Below are 19,106 nucleotides of genomic sequence, written 5' to 3'. Positions count from 1 at the left end.
CAGGGCTCTGGGTGAAGTGGGATTTACTGGTCTCCAGGCACTGAGACCGTGCTCCATCTACAGCCCCTGGAGAAGATGCTGGATGGAGCGGAGTACATCAGGGACATGGCCCTGCTTCCTCAAGGTACTCTGTGTCCCCGTGCATTTGGCGCTCACACCGCAGCATGCTGGGTGTTGTAGTGCGCCGGGGGACATCAGCGCTACGGCGCTTGTGCCATGGCCTCATTCAGCTTCGCTGAAGCAGGCACACTTCTAGGAATCGGTCGCGCCGGCCGCTGGGACTGCGGCGCGGCTGGCACTTGTGGTGCGCCGGGGACTTCAGCGCGGCCCGCGCTTTTACGGCGGCCGCGCTGATAACTCGAGTCCCCGGCTTTTGCGGCCTGCTTCCGTTCGTTCCCGCCCCCAGACCTGCCAGTCAGGAGAGGGGCGGGACGCTGGCCACTTCTGGGAACGGTCACGCCGGCCGCTGGGACTGCGGCGCGGCTGGCACTTGTGGTGCGCCGGGGACTTCAGCGCGGCCCGCGCTTTTACGGCGGCCGCGCTGATAACTCGAGTCCCCGGCTTTTGCGGCCTGCTTCCGTTCGTTCCCGCCCCCAGACCTGCCAGTCAGGAGAGGGGCGGGACGCTGGCCACTTCTGGGAACGGTCACGCCGGCCGCTGGGACTGCGGCGCGGCTGGCACTTGTGGTGCGCCGGGGACTTCAGCGCGGCCCGCGCTTTTACGGCGGCCGCGCTGATAACTCGAGTCCCCGGCTTTTGCGGCCTGCTTCCGTTCGTTCCCGCCCCCAGACCTGCCAGTCAGGAGAGGGGCGGGACGCTGGTCAGTGCATCAGCGCTGAGGGCTGGAGTCGTTTTTACATACTCCAGCCCTCACAATAGGCACAGAGGGGACACTGTTTCCCGCACTTTTGTTTGGGAACTCCCACGGACCGCCCCTCTCCACAGACGCCGGCAGCCATTCCTGCTGACACGCTGAGCTGCAGAGGGGAGCCGGGGAGACCCAGACAAGGAATTCTGCGCCTCTTACCCGCTATTCAGCGGGCGGTAAGCAGCCCTCAGGGCTCACCCCCTCTTGTGCCAGTAGTATTCTTAGTATTTTGTTTCTACAAATACTTGGTATTACATAGCGCTGGTCGCCCTTTGGCTATAGACTCTCTCACATTGCAGAGAGCCAGCAGCATGTCGTCCGTAAAACGCAAGGGTGCCAAGGCACAGACATTATATGCTTCCTGCACCGCATGTGGGACTTTTCTACCGGCAGGCTCCACGGACCCCCATTGTGTGCAGTGCTCGGCCCCTGCGGAGCTTGCACAGTCGGGACCTCTGCTGGACGTGACCCAGGGTGTACCACCTGTGAATGCTGTCCAGGTGACAGGAACTGAGTTTGCAGCTTTTGCTGACAGAATGTCTCTCACTATGTCACAAATTCTTGACACATTGCGAGCTAGGCCTGTACTTCAGGCCACGGACACTGTGCAATCATTGCCCCCTGGTCCCCCTCAGCTCCAAGCTCCGGGACGGGCATCTACACCTCAGGGTGAAGACTCTGACTCGGACGATGGCCCCGGGCAGCCTAAGCGGGCTCGCTATGACGGGCCTTCACATTCATCTCAATGGTCAGGATCCCAGCGAGATGAATCTATGGGTGATGAGGCGGACGTAACTGATCAGGATTCTGATCCTGGGACCGCTCTCAATCTAGATACACCAGATGGTGACGCCATAGTTAATGATCTTATATTTAACATCAATAAGATGTTAAATATTTCCCCACCAGCTCCTCTTGTAGAGGAGTCAGCTTCGCAGCACGAGAGAATCCATTTCAGATACCCTAAGCGTACATTAAGCACTTTTCTGGACCACGCTGACTTTAGAGACGCAATCCAGAAACCCCACGCTTATCCTGAAAGACGTTTTCCTAAACGGCTTAAAGATACACGCTACCCTTTTCCCCCTGAGGTGGTCAAGGGTTGGACCCAGTGTCCAAAAGTGGATCCTCCAATTTCCAGGCTTGCAGCTAGATCCTTGGTTGCAGTTGAAGATGGAGCGGCACTTAAAGATGCCACTGACAGGCAGATGGAGCTCTGGCTGAAATCCATCTATGAAGCGATTGGAGCGTCATTAGCGCCTTCTTTTGCGGCCGTATGGGCACTCCAAGCTATCTCAGCCGGGCTTGCGCGAGTCGACTCAGTCACACGTGCATTTGCCCCGCAGGTAGCACCATTGACCTCGCAAATGGCGGCATTCGCGTCGTACGCGATTAATGCTGTTCTTGACGCTACAAGCCGCACGGCAGTGGCGTCAGCCAACTCCGTTGTTTTGCGTAGGGCCCTGTGGTTGAGACATTGGAAAGCAGATTCTCATTCCAAGAAGTGCTTAACCAATTTGCCTTTTTCTCGTGACCGATTGTTTGGAGAGCGTTTGGATGAAATCATCAAACACTCCAAGGGTAAGGACTCATCCTTACCGCAACACAGACAAAACAAACCCCAACAGAGGAAGGGTCAGTCTGGTTATCGGTCCTTTCGAGGACCGGGCAGGTCCCAATTCGCCTCGTCAAAAAAGACTCAAAAAGACCAGAGACGCTCAGATTCTTGGAGGTCTCAGTCACGCCCAAAAAGGACAGCCGGAGGAACCGTTGCCAAGACGGCGTCCTCCTGACTTGCGGTCTCCGATTCCCACACCCGCGGTCGGTGGGAGGCTTTCCCACTTTGGCGACATTTGGCTGTCACGCGTCAAAGACCGTTGGGTGAGGGATATTCTGTCTCACGGGTACAGGATAGAGTTCAGTTCTCGTCCGCCAACTCGTTTCTTCAGAACTTCTCCACCACCAGACCGAGCCGATGCTCTGTTGCAGGCGGTGGCCGCTCTAAAGGCGGAAGGAGTGGTGACCTCCGTCCCTCTTCAGGAACAAGGTCACGGTTTTTACTCCAATCTGTTTGTGGTCCCAAAAAAGGACGGATCGTATCGACCCGTCCTGGATCTAAAGTTGCTCAACAGACACGTAAAAGTCAGGAGGTTCCGGATGGAATCCCTACGCTCCGTCATAGCCTCAATGTCTCAAGGAGATTTTCTAGCATCAATAGATATCAAAGATGCGTATCTCCACGTGCCGATTGCACCAGAGCATCAGCGTTTCCTACGCTTCGTCATACACGACGAACACCTACAGTTCGTAGCGTTACCTTTCGGTCTGGCAACAGCCCCCCGGGTCTTCACCAAAGTCATGGCAGCAGTAGTAGCTGTTCTGCACTCGCAGGGTCACTCGGTCATCCCGTATCTAGACGACCTGCTTATAAAGGCACCCTCTCAAGAGGCATACCAACACAGTCTGAAGGTGGCACTAGACACTCTCCAGAGTTTCGGGTGGATTATCAACTTTCCAAAGTCTCATCTAACCCCGACCCAATCTCTGACTTATCTTGGCATGGAGTTTCATACTCTCTCAGCGATAGTGAGGCTTCCACTGAACAAGCAGTGCTCGCTACGGACTGGAGTGCAATCTCTCCTTCAGAGCCAGTCGCACTCACTGAGGCGCCTCATGCATTTCCTAGGAAAGATGGTAGCAGCAATGGAGGCAGTCCCGTTCGCGCAGTTTCATCTGCGCCCTCTACAATGTGCGAGCCTATCAGGGTGGGGAGCGGTGTTTCTCCACCACAGGGCTCAGGGGACGTGGACTCAGGAAGAGTCCACCCTGCAGATCAATGTTCTGGAAATCAGAGCAATCTATCTTGCCCTGCGAGCCTTCCAACAATGGCTGGAAGGCAAGCAGATTCGGATTCAGTCGGACAATTCCACGGCGGTGGCGTACATCAACCACCAAGGGGGAACACGCAGTCGCCAAGCTTTTCAAGAAGTCCAGCGGATTTTGACGTGGGTGGAAAGCAGAGCGTCCACCATATCCGCAGTTCACATCCCAGGCGTGGAAAACTGGGAAGCAGACTTTCTCAGTCGCCAGGGCATGGACGCAGGAGAATGGTCCCTTCACCCGGACGTGTTTCAGCAGATCTGTTGCCGCTGGGGGACGCCGGACGTCGATCTGATGGCGTCACGGCACAACAACAAGGTCCCAGTTTTCATGGCACGGTCTCACGATCACCGAGCGCTGGCGGCAGACGCCTTGGTTCAGGATTGGTCGCAATTCCGACTCCCCTATGTGTTCCCACCTCTAGCATTGTTACCCAGAGTTCTCCGGAAAATCAAGTCCGACTGCCATCGAGCCATACTCGTCGCTCCAGATTGGCCAAGAAGGTCGTGGTACCCGGATCTGTGGCATCTCACGGTAGGCCAACCGTGGACACTACCAAACCGTCCAGATTTGCTGTCTCAAGGGCCGTTTTTCCATCTGAATTCTGCGGCCCTGAACCTGACTGTGTGGCCATTGAGTCCTGGATCCTAGCGGCCTCAGGTTTATCTCATGAAGTTGTTGCCACAATGAGACAGGCTAGAAAACCATCCTCAGCTAAGATCTATCACAGGACGTGGAAGATATTCTTAGCGTGGTGCTTGGCTCAAGGGTTTTCTCCCTGGCCATTTGCATTGCCAATTTTTCTTTCCTTCCTGCAGTCTGGGTTGGAAAAAGGTTTGTCGCTTAGCTCGCTTAAGGGTCAAGTCTCCGCGCTATCCGTATTCTTTCAGAAGCGCTTGGCACGGCTTTCTAAAGTACGCACGTTTCTCCAAGGAGTTTGTCATATCGTTCCTCCTTACAGACGGCCATTGGAACCCTGGGATCTGAACAAGGTTCTCATTGCTCTCCAGAAGCCGCCTTTCGAGCCTTTGAAAGAGGTTCCCCTTTCTCGGCTTTCACAAAAGGTAGTTTTTCTTGTGGCGGTCACGTCTCTTCGAAGAGTGTCCGAGCTAGCGGCGTTATCTTGCAAATCTCCCTTCCTGGTGTTTCACCAAGACAAGGTAGTACTGCGTCCAATTCCAGAGTTTTCTCCCAAGGTGGTTTCTTCCTTTCATCTCAATCAGGATATCACTTTGCCATCTTTGTGTCCGCATCCAGTTCACCAATTTGAAAAGGGTTTACATCTGTTGGACCTGGTGAGAGCACTCAGGATTTACATTTCTCGCACGGCGTCTCTACGCCGTTCTGATGCGCTCTTTGTCCTAGTCGCTGGTCAGCATAAGGGATCGCAAGCTTCCAAATCCACCCTGGCGCGGTGGATCAAGGAACCAATTCTTCACACATACCGTTCTGCTGGGCTTCCGATTCCATCTGGACTGAAGGCCCATTCTACCAGAGCCGTGGGTGCGTCCTGGGCATTGCGGCATCAGGCTACGGCTCAGCAAGTGTGCCAGGCGGCTACCTGGTCGAGTCTGCACACGTTTACCAAACACTATCAAGTGCATACCTACGCTTCGGCAGATGCCAGCCTAGGTAGACAGGTCCTTCAGGCGGCGGTGGCCCACCTGTAGGAAGAGGCTGTCTGACAGCCCGTTCATGTGGTATCTTTTTACCCACCCAGGGACTGCTTTTGGACGTCCCACTGTCTGGGTCTCCCAATTAGGAGCGAAAAAGAAGAAGGGAATTTTGTTTACTTACCGTAAATTCCTTTTCTTCTAGCTCCAATTGGGAGACCCAGCACCCGCCCTATTTGTTCTTAGGGTTTCGTTTTTCGGGTGCACATGTTGTTCATGTTGTTTCTTAAGTTCTCCGATCTTGTTATCGGATTGAATTTGTTTTTGAAACTGTTATTGGCTTTCCTCCTTCTTGCTTTGGTACTAAAACTGAGGAATCCGTACTCCTACGGGAGGGTGTATAGCCAGAAGGGGAGGGGCCTTACACTTTTAAGTGTAGTTCTTTGTGCGGCCTCCAGAGGCAGTAGCTATACACCCACTGTCTGGGTCTCCCAATTGGAGCTAGAAGAAAAGGAATTTACGGTAAGTAAACAAAATTCCCTTCTTTGAACTTAGTTACACCCTCCACATTGTAATTGCTTGCCGTGATTGGCCAGATGTCACGGTAATCTCCCATGTAAAGGCGCGCTTACACAGCTCATATCTGTTGCTTAGGCATACGCACTGAATATGTGTGTATGTCCCCAGATTCATTTGCAATGTAGCGCTTGTTCCGGGCCTTCTGACGTCATGTAGGGAGTGCGCACGCAAAGCGCTTCCCTTTTACCGACATGACTGTTTTTTTGTTACTCTGCTTGCGTCCCTGTCTTAACATGCATGATCCCTATCCCCTATGATCCCCTGACATCACGTCAGAAGGCCTGGAACATGCATACATCGCAATTGAACCTGGGTATGTAAACATAGCAGAGTTTTTGGGGTTTTTTTTATTTGTTTTTTCCTAATCACTTCTTAGCAACATTTCTTTTCTATTTTTTATTATCGTTACTTCAGATCCTTTTTGACCAAGCACAAAGATCAATCAAAACACAGCTCCAGACATTTGTGAAAGAGTAAGTTGTTGTATTTTACTTCATTTCACCAATGGTTTTTCCCTACAATGATTTCATGCTTTCATAAGAAGACAATATGAACTCATGTGTTGAAACAAGCTTGTAGGTTATTTATTGTACAGAGGTTAGAAGTCCTGTTCCAAATTCTTACTAAAGTGAGAAAATTCATGTGCAAATTGGCAAAAACCTGGTTATTTACTATCATGCAATTTTATTTTTAATGATTAGTGATTTATAACTTTTTTTTTTCTGAGTATACCTGAGTTTCAGCATGTTGCAGTATATCAGGGTATTCACAACTTTCAAAGTTATCCCGTATCCATTTGATAGGAGATTCCATTTCGTTAACTGCTGGTCCCACCACTTAGATCCCCCCTCCCCGATCTCTAATCCAGGCACTGAAGCCCCCAGCAGAAATGACGTGATGGCCAATTGTGTACACATCTGCTTCACTTTATTGTTATGGGAGTGTTGAAGAATAACAGAGTGCAGTGCTTGGCTATCATCATGGATCCCATTAGAATGAATGGAGTGGCAGTGCATATGATCGACCACAGCTTCATTCACACACAGCCCTTCAGAGCTCTGGTTGTAGACCTCAACGGGGTCCCACTGGTCGGACCTTCAATAATTGAGAAATGATCTCTTATGGTTAAGGTAAGCCTTTCCAGCTTGAGAATACCCCGTTAAGCCTAACTGCATTATAGACAAGTATTATGGTAAGCCATAGTGCAGTAAAGCATTGTTTGTTGTCCAGTCATATGTAATAATAACTTTATATAGTAAATAATTTATTACCAAATAAATATAACTTCTAGAATTTAACATACCAAGCATAATATAACTGAGATTTATTTTACAGAGATCTTAGAAAGTTTAAAGATGCAAAAAAGCAGTTTGATAAAGTTAGCGAGGAAAAAGAAAATGCACTTGCAAAAAATGCCCAGGTGCCACGAACTAAGCAACATGAAGTTGAAGAAGCTACAAACATCCTGACTGCAACACGGAAATGTTTCCGGCACATCGCCCTGGACTATGTCTTGCAGGTGATTTTTATTTTTTATTTAAACAGTAAAGTAAAAACCATCTGTCAATAGGATAAACCCTCCTATGTTATCTATACAGGCATGTAAGTAATAGAAAATGGAATAAAATGATACCTTGATATCTGTAATCTGATGTCTTATTCATGCGAAATCCAGTTTTTCCTTGATATGTAAATGAGCTATTAAGATCTATAGGCCAGACAGTGATCTGCATGAGAATCTGCCTCCAAAGCTTATTTTAAAAGAAAAGGGGTGTTGCCAATGTGAGACATATAATGACTGACAGTCTGTTCTCCTGATCTCACTGCAGAGCTGTGTGTGACTACAACTAACACTTTTTTCAGCTTCTATCTCATATACAGTGTGGGGGGAGGAGAGTACAGCTGAGAGGAGAGCTGAAACTGCAGCTATGTTTGTAATTAGACAAAGTACTGCTCTTTTGTACTGTTAGTCATAATTATACACAGTTCTGTAGTAGTGAGATTAGTACAGCAGACCGTCAGTCATTATATGTCTCACACTGGTAACACGGGCCTTTTTATTTAAACTAAGCCCTGGAGGAGATATTAAGAAAAACAGATGTGTTCCAGAGAAATCCATAACTGAGTATTTATTAGATTTTTCAACATACAAAATCACAAAGTAGAAATATAAGCCACACAAGGTTGTTACATTATATAAGTTCATTTCAGCAACATAAACTACCATTAATAGTGAATGAAATAAAGTGGTGGAAAGGCAATGGCACATACTGGGTTTTATCTTAACAGAAGTGCAGGTAATAGCGTGGAAGTTGCTCACCTTAGGGGGTTGTGATCAGCCACGACCCCTATGAGTGTATAGAAACACGACTGCCGCGGCCCTTGTGAAGGATTAAAGGAGAAGATGGAGGATAGGGTTAACAATATGCGCTGCCGTGCAGAATCCAAAGGACTTGTTAAGTTGACCAGTGATTTTATTCCACACATTTTGGAGATCGCAGACTTCATCACTTTATCGGCAAAATCTCAGCTATATATCATTTTGACATTCACAGAAAACGTATAAAGACGACCAGAATTTTGAAAAAAGGTGCGAAAATCCCGGATCAGTCACCTGATCAAGCAACCTAAATTTATATACTCTATTCACATTTTAAATTTCATATGTAAGCTATACACTTTATAATGCGTTCTTTTGATAGTGCAACAGAATTTTTTTTTATATAGTGTTATAACATTATACGTTGCTTGAACACATATAAGACAGGTCAAAGACTTGTAAGGGAAAGAAAGAATAAGACCCACATGTCCATATAGAGGACTTAGGAGGGTTGATTCTAAGGACAGATTTTTTTTCATGTTATAGCTTAATACTTTTTGTGTGATCTAAAAATGACATTACTTATGTACTGTTCTTCTCAAGTAATTAATGTTTCTTACTGATTTTGCCTGTCAAAAGCTAGTTTTAAGAGTATAAATCGTAATATTCTGCAAAAACTTAAGTCAGTACTCCTCTACTATACATGACAAATAGTGTTGGCTGTACAATAACTTACCCACTAGTCTTACACTGGTCGCCTAATGGCTTTTTACATTTTACTTTCTAGATCAATGTGCTTCAATCAAAAAGAAGGTCGGAAATTTTAAAATCTGTAAGTATAGAAAAAAATCAGTATGAGATGCTCTTATAACCGTTAAGGGTCTTGTGTAAGTTTTGATTCCTACAACAATGTGGATGAATGATTTACATGACTTCTCATATGCTTAAGGGAAAAATATAATTATTAATAAGTAATGAAGTAAATAGCTTTAAGAAAACGTTCTCTCATACTATAGAGCCAAGTACTGTGAAAAGTTTAAATAAGGGTTTGGAGCCTGCATTTACAGTTAAAACCAGAAGTTTACATACACTATCTAAAAAGACACACATGTATGTATGTTTGTTTTTCTCACTATCTGACAAGTCAGAATAAACCTTTCCTGTTTTAGGTCCATTAGGATTAACAAAATTATTTATATTGCCAAAAGCAAGAATAATGAGAGATAATGTTTTAAAGCATTTTAATTAATTTTTGCAAAGTCAAATTATACATACACTAAGATTACTACGCCTTTAAACAATATGGGACAGCCCATATGATGATGTCAAGTCTTTGGAAGCTTCTGAAGCTTCTGATAGGTTTATTGACAACATATGAGTTAGACACACCTGTAGATGTATGTTAATACACACCTGAAACACGTTGCTTCTTTGTGTAGCATCATGGGAAAGTCAAAAGAAATCAGTCAAGATCTTGCACGATTCTGGTTCATCCTTGTGTGCAATTTCCAGATGCCCGAAGGTGCCTCGTTCATCTGTACAAAAAATTTTACGCAACTACAAACTAAATGGGAATGTCCAGCCATCATACCGCGCAGGAAGGAGACGGGTTCTGTGTACCAGAGATGATCGTGCTTTAGTCAGACATGTGCATATTAACCCAATATAGCATTTCTTTATTGTACCTGCGTGACTTTTTCCATCTCTATGTTCCAAGTATATTGGCTACTCTTTAAAAACCTGCAATGCATTACCTTAGAGAAAAGGAATTCCAGCCCACTGCTCTGTTGTTTGCCGATCCCCATCATTGACAAAACCTTTCATCCTCAGTGTTTCTGTGAAACTTAATAAAAGAGCAACGACATTCTGATTTTTAAAACCTTATCTACGTATTCATTTTAGGAAGATTCTTCATACTGCAAAATCCTATGGGCCAGTGTTTCTACTACTTTGTTTTTCCAGGGCTACTAGCTTTTTAAAAGGCCCGCCCCTTAGAAATGCTTGTCTGGAGGATAATTGAGTTGCTTATAGTAGCAAAAAGGTACATGTTATAGGCAGCACATCGGCCAGTATAAATGGGGGGACACGCTGCTGACACTGATACAGTATGGGGACAGAACAAATGTATTAATCTTTTTTTTTTTTTTTTTTTTACTTTGTACTATAATTTTTCAGCGGTACCCTTATAGATCAGTACACAAGTTCTTATCAACTTGTATATATTTGACCAGTGTTCATTAACAGGCAAAGATTGGCTCGTAGTATGACTGGCTTTAATTGTGATTTTGGACATTGTACTTGCCTTTAATATTTAATAATGTGGCTATAAGCATTAGATGAACGTGGGGCAAAGACTCGGCTTTTGGCAGGACCAGTCAACCTTCGAATGTGCAAATGTATAAGGGGGTTAGTACCTTAACTGGGACACAGACATCTGTGAAAAGACCCAGTGTCCAGTACTAACTCTGAACTTTACCGTTCGGCTTCAGTCATCCCTACCTCTAACTTCTCATCTTTTCTTGTAGTGTTCCATAACGTGCTAACCAACAAACTTAGTAATAAATTGTTTCCTTTTTTTATTACAACTGATTAGTTACTATTCTGCTGCTTATCAGAGGACTAGCAGTTTATGGGTATGTGCGCGCATTGCAGGTTTGTTTCTCCAGCGAAAAGCTCACCTCTGGCTGAAGAAACGCAAAAAAACACATGAGTTTTTGCTGCATTTTCGGTACGTTTTTTCCTCCTGCGTTTTTTTAACATTGTCAATGACAAAACGCAGAAAAGAAGTGACATGCTGCTTCTTTTTTCTGCAACTAAAACTTCAGGCAAAAAAGAAGCAACGTGCGCAAAGCCTTTCGGATTTCTCATAGACTTTGCTGGGGAAGGTCATCCATGCAGTTCTGGACCACAAACTACACCCAAAACTACACCAAAAAAGCAGCAAAAACACAGGGAAAAAAAGCAGCGTGCGCACAAGGCCTTATATTGAAATGTCATTTTTTAAGACTCTTAGGCTATGTGCCCACGGGGAAAGTGTCCTGCGGTTATATCTGCAGGACATTCCGCAGGAGCTGCCAAAAAACCGCATCACAACTTTTGGCTGTTTCCATGCTGCGGAATGTCCTGCAGATATGGTGCGGGTATTCTGCATTGAGGATACAGTACCATGGCTTTGGCACTGCATCCTCAATGCAGAACAAGTGCTGAGTGATCGTGGAGTTCATACTTGCCTCCATCACGCAGCACTACACTCCGGCCATGTCACTCTGTCAGCGCCTGCACTGTACAGGAGAAGGTGGGCGGGCCTGAACTAGCTCTGGCTGTCACATGACCGGAGCTCGTGCCGGCCCCGCCCACCTCCTCCTTCCTGCTCCTAGATCCACTGCCGTCCTGACTCGGGTGTCTGCTATCAAGGCAGGTAAGCCTCTATCTCAATAGTGGAGCGCCAGGATTTCCACAGGTAAATCCGCAGGAATAATTGACATGCAGTTATGTGCGGCTGCGGGATATCGGCAGCATATTTCGCAACCGCACATACTGCAGCGTGGACACAGACACTTCCCGTGTCCCATAGGATAACATGGGGAGTGTCTGTACTTGCTGAAACCTGCGGATTTATCTGGAAAATCCAGATAAATCCGCAGGTTTTCCACAGCAAAATCCGCAGAAGCAAGCTCCCGTGGGCACACAGCCTTAGGGTATGTGCCCATGACTAGGACTCACTGCGTCCTGGACGCGGGCAGGGCCACGAGTCTTCTCCGCAGGAGACCGCAGCTGCTCGTGCGCACAATCCGGGCTCGGGCAGTTGCGATCTCTCGATGTGTTCTCCCTGCAGAGAACATGCTTGTGGTTTAGGAAACCGCAATTCAGGTCAGTTTTCGGTTTGGGAAAAACAAGCACAGTGGTCACGGGATTTCTAAAAATCTCATCCAGTATGCTTGTACTGTACAACGCAGTGGTTTGGATGCAGCTGAAACGCACTGCATCCAATATGCTGCTAACGCTGATCGTGGGCACACAGCCTTATGGATTGTATTGAATACTTGATTAATGTCACTGTATAGTACTATTCCACAAGTTGTCATTTATTGTCTAATTGACTTGCCTTCAGTCGATTTGTAAAGCTGAATTATGAAATCATTAATAGTCCATACTAAACTAATGGGGCTCCGAGAGCTTCACATTTGCTTTTTCTGGTTCAGGGAAGGGATATTGATCCGTGGTCATTCCTCTTGTCTGCAGCATAGGTCTGAGCTAATGTGTCTCCGTAGTTTTCCATTATGAGCTGCTGCAGAGCTGCTTCCAGTCTCTTATGGTTTTTTTCTTCATTTGTAACCCAGAGATCTATAACCTGCTTTCTGTTTTGCCTTTTTAATAAAATACAATATCTGGAAGAATCTTTATTAGAGAGATATTTATAGATATTCTTCAACGTGTTTTTTTTTTTGTATTAGATAGACAGGAGAATGGGTTAGTACCAGGTTTTGCTGACTCACTGATTGCATGGTTCTCGTTTTAGCTGTGCACGCTGGGTGTAGTTTCCATTAATGTGTTACTCGAGAAGACAGGATATATATATAACATATATATTCTAGCAATGCCAAAATCCTTCTCATCGCTTGTACTATATTGTTTGCATTCTTCTGCACACTTTGTCTGCATAAGTCATTTCTTTGTCTCTTACCAGATGCTGTCTTTTATGTATGCCCATCTGGCTTTCTTCCACCAAGGATATGACCTTTTCAGTGAACTTGAGCCCTACATGAAGGATTTAGGAGTACAGGTAAATATTTTCTCGTTTTCCTTTTGCTATGGGCATAAAACCAAACTTCTTTGTCTTGTTAGGCTCAATACCTTATTATCCTTTTATTTTATATGAATGTAAGAGAGCTCTCACTACCATCCATAGGCTTATACCTTACCCCGTGTGTAATTGTGTCTATGGCTGGCACACGAAGATTTCATCACACTTTTTTTTTTTTTTTTTTTTATGACTATTTCCAAAATAGTAAGTTATTTTATATCCAAATGATGGGATTACTTGCAGTTTGCTGGGATCTGGCTTCTTCAATGGAGCGGAGGTGCACAAGCACAGCCTGTACTCCATTCATTAGCTATGGGACTGCCATGAAAAAGTTGAGTACAGCACTCAGCTGGATCAAGCAGTCCCCTAGCCAATAGGCATGTGCACCTTTGCCACGTTCTCAAGTCTGCTCTGCCCAGCCCTGTTTTTAGGGTTCTAGATCTCCATTCACTAAGTTCCTGGTGTTCCTAACTGTTTGACCTTAGCAACCAGCTAGTTATTCCCTGTACTATCCTGAGGCAAAGGGGAAAATTTAATATTTTGAGAATAACCATTTAATATTGAGTGAGGGACAATTGTGTCTTGTTATACCAGGCATTCTCCCCTTGACACATTGTTCTGGGAAGGAATATTTTACCTGACCCCGAGCTATAGAACCTCCATGTGCCACGGTGTCAGGACACTCAGCAGCTCTGTATGTTGTGTTTTGTGTAGAAATGGCAGTACAAGGGGAATGCTGTGGATATAGTATACCTTGACTTCAGTAAGGCATTTGATAAAGTATGGAATTGACAAAAAAAATCAGATGGATTCACACCTGGCTTAATGATCGGGTGCAAAGAGTAATACTAAATGGATACACATCAACCTGGAGGAAAGTCAAAAGCAGGGAAACACAAGGCTCTGTCCTGGGCCCAGTGCTGTTTAATATTTTTATAAATGATCTGGATAATGGAATTATTGGGAAACTCATAAAATTTGCAGATGATACTAAGAAATTAGGAGTAGCCAACACTAGGGAGGAAAGAGCGTATTCAAAAGGATCTAGACACACTTGAAAAATGGGCTGAGGAGAACAGTATGGTGTTTAACAGAGACAAATGCAAAGTCCTACATCTGGGTAAAAAAAAATGTAAAAAGCATATATAGTATGGGAGGAATAGAACTAGGTGATAGCATCGGGGAAAAGGACTTGGGCATAATAGTGGATCCCAGATTCAACATGAGCCAACAATGCGGAGCGGCAGCTAAAAAGGTCAACAAAATTCTGAGATGTATCAAGACAAGCATTTAATCTAGATCAAGAGAGGTAATTATTCTCCTATACTTTGCCCTGGTCAGACCCCACCTGGAATACCGTGTACTGTTCAGGGCGCCCCAATTCAAGAAAGACATCGATATATTGGAGCAAGTCCAGAGAAGAGCAACCAAGATAGTAGAAGGTCTGCAAAGCATGTCATATGAAGAACTGCTAAAAGAACTAGGAATGTTTAGTTTGAAAAAGAGAAGCCTGAGAGGAGACTTAACAGTGGTCTACAAATATGAGAGGTAGTCACAGTGCAGAGGAAACTACCCTCTTCTCATTAGCACAAGGAAGTACAAGAAGCAATGAAACTTAAAGGAAGGAGATTCAGATTAGACATTAGGAAAACATTTCTGACAATGACGGCAGACATTGAGTGGAACAGACTACCACCGGAGGTTGTGCGCTCTCCATCAATGGAAATTTTCAAGCGGAAACTGGATAACCATATAGCTGAGATGATTTAGGAAAGCCTACACTCGCAGGGGGATGGACCCGATGACCCTTGTGGTCCCTTCCAACTCTACCATTCTATGATTCTATGAAGTATAAGCCATTTTACATTCAAAGAATTCAGCCCTTTAACTGGTTACCTCTATGGCCACACTGGTGCGGTCACATGTCCTTGTACAAAACCTCTTTATTCCACAACCAAATTGTGGGAATTGTACACCGTGCAGGGTGGTAAGCTGGGTATAATTTGTAACCATTAAGCTCGTTTTAGGGGTTTACAAAACTAGTTAAGGCTGGAATTTACATAGGCAGTTTTTTGGGCAGTTTTTCATCAAGTTCATTGAGCCTGAGCTGGAAGTGGATAAAAAATTTAACTGGTTGTACGTGTGACCCTAGATCATACCTTTTCAGAAACCCTTTTTATGAGAATTGGTAAAAGGAATGAAAACTTTAATGGATAGAATAAGGAATACATTATATAGAAAAATGACCCCACTGCGCTTATGTCATGAATGCTCTCAAATTATAATTCTATAAAGAAAATGCCAGGTTTGTTGCCTTTTGCGTGCTTCATTGGAAACCATCACTTTCATTGTACAATGCAATAGTATTGTATTGCTGCATATAGTAAAGGTGATCAATTGATTGCAGGTCCATGAGGATTAATGAAAAAAGTTTAAAAATATTTAAAAGAAAATATAAAAGTATTTAAAGAGGACCAACCACCAGGATTTTGCACAGTTTTTTTTTTTTGTTTTTTTTTTTTGTTTTTTACATCTGAGCACGCACCCCTGCTTCTCATAGTCTTCACCACAGTGTCTTCAATAAAATAGCGCCTGAGATCACAGTTAACGCATGCACAGACTCCAGTGCCATTTTAATAAAGACAGAATCACTGTCAATACGCATGCGCCGCCAACAACAGCAATGGCGGCATGAGATTCAAATAATGAAAAGGGGGCACATCAGAGGAAGCTGGAGGAGGACTTTACAACGCGGACCCAACCCACAAGGGCCCGTCCCGTTGCACCTGTCAAAGAACAGTGCATTTCTGAAACTTTGATTTAAAGATATTTTTGCAACCAAGCATCAGATCTCTGTACAACAGGCATGCCTGGATTCAGCATCTTACTGCCTGTATGGCACTGCTTTTACTTCATATTGCAAAATCCTAGTGGTTGGTGCTCTTTAAGTAATCTCTTTTCTCTAAACATAGAGTGAAATGGAAAATATAAAAAAAAGTAACACTTGTGCTTGCTGTGTGAATAACTGTCAGAGCTATTAAAATATCTAAATATCTATCCCATAATATGGAAAAAAGCAAACTTCAGTATCGCTGCATTTTTTTTTTTTTTGCATGCCACCTCCCACCAAAAATGGAATAAAGAGAGATCAGAAAGTCCTATGAAACCCACATTGGTACCAATAGAAATTACAGCTTGCCACTCTAAAAACAAGCAATAATTTTGGCTCTACGAATATGGCAACTGAAGCCAATATTAAATTTTTGTGGTTGTGTTGCTCATTGAAAACTACAAATTTCTTTGTCGCTCCATTGGGAGACCCAGACACTTGGGTGTATAGCTATGCCTCCGGAGGCCACACAAAGTATTACACTAAAAGTGTAAAGCCCCTCCCCTTCTGCCTATACACCCCCCGTGCATCACGGGCTCCTCAGTTTTTATGCTTTGTGCGAAGGAGGCTGACATCCACGCATAGCTCCACAGCTTAGTCAGCAGCAGCTGCTGACTAGGTCGGATGGAAGAAAAGAGGACCCATAACAGGGCCCCCAGCATGCTCCCTTCTCACCCCACTTTGTCGGCGGTGTTGTTAAGGTTGAGGTACCCATTGCGGGTACACAGGCAGGAGCCACATGCTGTTTTCCTTCCCCATCCCTTATGGGCTCTGGGTGAAGTGGGATCCGGATCGGTCTCCAGGCACTGGGACCGTGCTCCCTCCGCAGCCCCTGTGAATCTGCTCGATAGGAGCTGGGTATCGTCAGGGACAAGGCCCTGCTACTGTGAGGTACTCTGTGTCCCCGTGGGGACCGCGCATGGAGCGCTTGTGCCATACACATTGCTGCACTGCTGGGTGTGTTAGTGCGCCGGGGACTACCGCGCGGCCGCGCTTATTGCCGGCCGCGCTTATAACTTTAGTCCCCGGCTTCTGCGGCCTAGTATCGCATATTCCCGCCCACAGGCCTGCCAGTCAGGGGAAGGGCGGGACGCTGCACAGGACGTCAGCGCTGAGGGCTGGAGCATACTTTGTATCCTCCTCCCCCCTCACTCAGCACAGTGGGGCATCAGATTCCCGCACTTTCTTGGGCACGCCCACGGTCCCCTCCTCCCCACAGAACGCCGGCAGCCATTCCTGTCAGCGATTCAGACGCTGGAGAGGAGAGACAACACAGGGAGACCCAGGCAGGGAATCTGGTGATCACACAACCGCTCTGAGCGGTCGGTAAGCAGCACCTGTGGTGCTGGCCCCACTGAGTGCCGAAGTGTGTGTGTGTGTATATATGTATATATGTATATATATATATATATATATATATATATATATATATATATATATATATATATATATATATATATATATATATATATATATATATATATATATATATATATATGTATATAATATATATATATATATATATATATATATATGTATATAATATATATATGTATATAATATATATAGGCTTTTAGGCTATACATTTGCACTGTATGGTCGCTCTGTTGATTTTTGGCTATATACCCTCCTGGATTGTTCTCAGAGGAGACAACAGCATGTCGTCCGCAAAAAGCAAGGGTGCCAAAGCACAGGCGTACTTTGCAACCTGTACCTCATGTGCAGCTAGACTACCAGCAGGTTCCACTGACCCTCATTGTGTGCAATGCTCGGCCCCTGTGGCACTTACTCAGCCGGAGCCTCTGCTACTGGTGGCCCAGGTGGAACCACCTGCTACCACTGTCCAGGTGACAGGGACGGAGTTTGCAGCTTTTGCTGACAAACTGTCTGAGAGTATGGATAAATGGTCTGCTAAAATACTAGAAGCCTTACAGTCCAGACCGGTGATTCAGGCCCCGGGCACTGTTCAATCTTTGACCCCTGGTCCCCCTCAATTGGAACAGCAAAGTGCCCCTGGGGTGACCCATAGGTCCCAGGGTGAGGTCTCTGACACGGACCGCAGTCCCAGGCCGCCCAAGCGGGGTCGCTGGGAAATTCCCTCCACCTCATCACACTGTTCAGGGTCTCAGCAGGACTCTCTGGAGGATGAAGCAGAGGTAACAGATCAGGATTCTGATCCTGAAGCCGCTCTCAACCTTGATACACCTGAAGGTGACGCTGTAGTGAATGACCTTATAGCGACCATCAATCAGGTGTTGGATATTTCTCCCCCAGCTCCTACAATTGAGGAGTCAGCTTCTCAGGAGAAATTCCGTTTCAGGTTTCCCAAGCGTACATTGAGTACGTTTCTGGATCACTCTGACTTCAGAGAGGCAGTCCAGAAAAACAGAGACTGTCCAGACAAGCGTTTTTCCAAGCGCCTTAAGGATACACGTTATCCCTTCCCCCCTGATGTTGTCAAGGGCTGGACTCAGTGTCCTAAGGTGGATCCTCCTATCTCCAGACTGGCGGCTAGATCCATAGTTGCAGTGGAAGATGGGGCTTCGCTCAAAGATGCCACTGACAGACAGATGGAACTATGGTTGAAATCCATCTATGAGGCTATCGGCGCGTCTTTTGCTCCAGCATTCGCAGCCGTATGGTCACTCCAAGCTATCTCAGCTTGTCAGGCGCAGATTAATACAGTCACACGTACATCTGCCCCGCAAGTGGTGTCCTTAACCTCTCAGGCGTCGGCGTTTGCGTCCTACGCCATTAATGCTATCCTGGACTCTGCGAGCCGTACGGCGGTAGCATCCGCCAATTCGGTGGTAGTCCGCAGGGCCATGTGGCTACGTGAATGGAAGGCAGACTCTGCTTCCAAAAAGTTCTTAACCGGTTTGCCATTGTCTGGCGACCGCTTGTTTGGTGAGCGATTGGATGAAATCATTAAACAATCCAAGGGAAAGGACTCATCCTTACCCCAGTCCAAACCAAACAGACCTCAACCACGGAAGGTACAATCGAGGTTTCGGTCCTTTCGGACCGCGGGCAGGTCTCAATTCTCCTCGTCCAAAAGGCCTCAGAAAGATCAGAGGAACTCCGATTCATGGCGGTCTAAGTCACGTCCTAAAAAGACCGCCGGAGGAACCGCTCCCAAAGCGGCCTCCTCAT

The 19,106-nt window shown here is 45.8% G+C and overlaps 1 protein-coding gene across 4 annotated transcripts in view; it reads left to right on the top strand.

Moving 5' to 3' along the window:
- The window catches only part of ACAP2 (ArfGAP with coiled-coil, ankyrin repeat and PH domains 2), a 186,691-nt gene that overhangs the window by 67,418 nt on the left and 100,167 nt on the right, over positions 1-19,106 (top strand). For all 4 annotated transcript variants that reach the window (XM_075340520.1, XM_075340519.1, XM_075340523.1 and 1 more), the window contains exons 5-8: positions 6,354-6,412; positions 7,275-7,458; positions 9,047-9,091; positions 12,947-13,042. In XM_075340520.1, coding sequence (XP_075196635.1) covers positions 6,354-6,412; positions 7,275-7,458; positions 9,047-9,091; positions 12,947-13,042 — 384 coding nt within the window. The remainder of the gene's footprint in view (positions 1-6,353; positions 6,413-7,274; positions 7,459-9,046; positions 9,092-12,946; positions 13,043-19,106) is intronic.

This window comes from Anomaloglossus baeobatrachus, chromosome 3 (assembly GCF_048569485.1).
Source record: "Anomaloglossus baeobatrachus isolate aAnoBae1 chromosome 3, aAnoBae1.hap1, whole genome shotgun sequence".
NCBI classification, from domain to species: domain Eukaryota; kingdom Metazoa; phylum Chordata; class Amphibia; order Anura; family Aromobatidae; genus Anomaloglossus; species Anomaloglossus baeobatrachus.
Note: the sequence above shows the minus strand (reverse complement) of the source record. Positions and strands in the feature narration are given on the sequence as shown.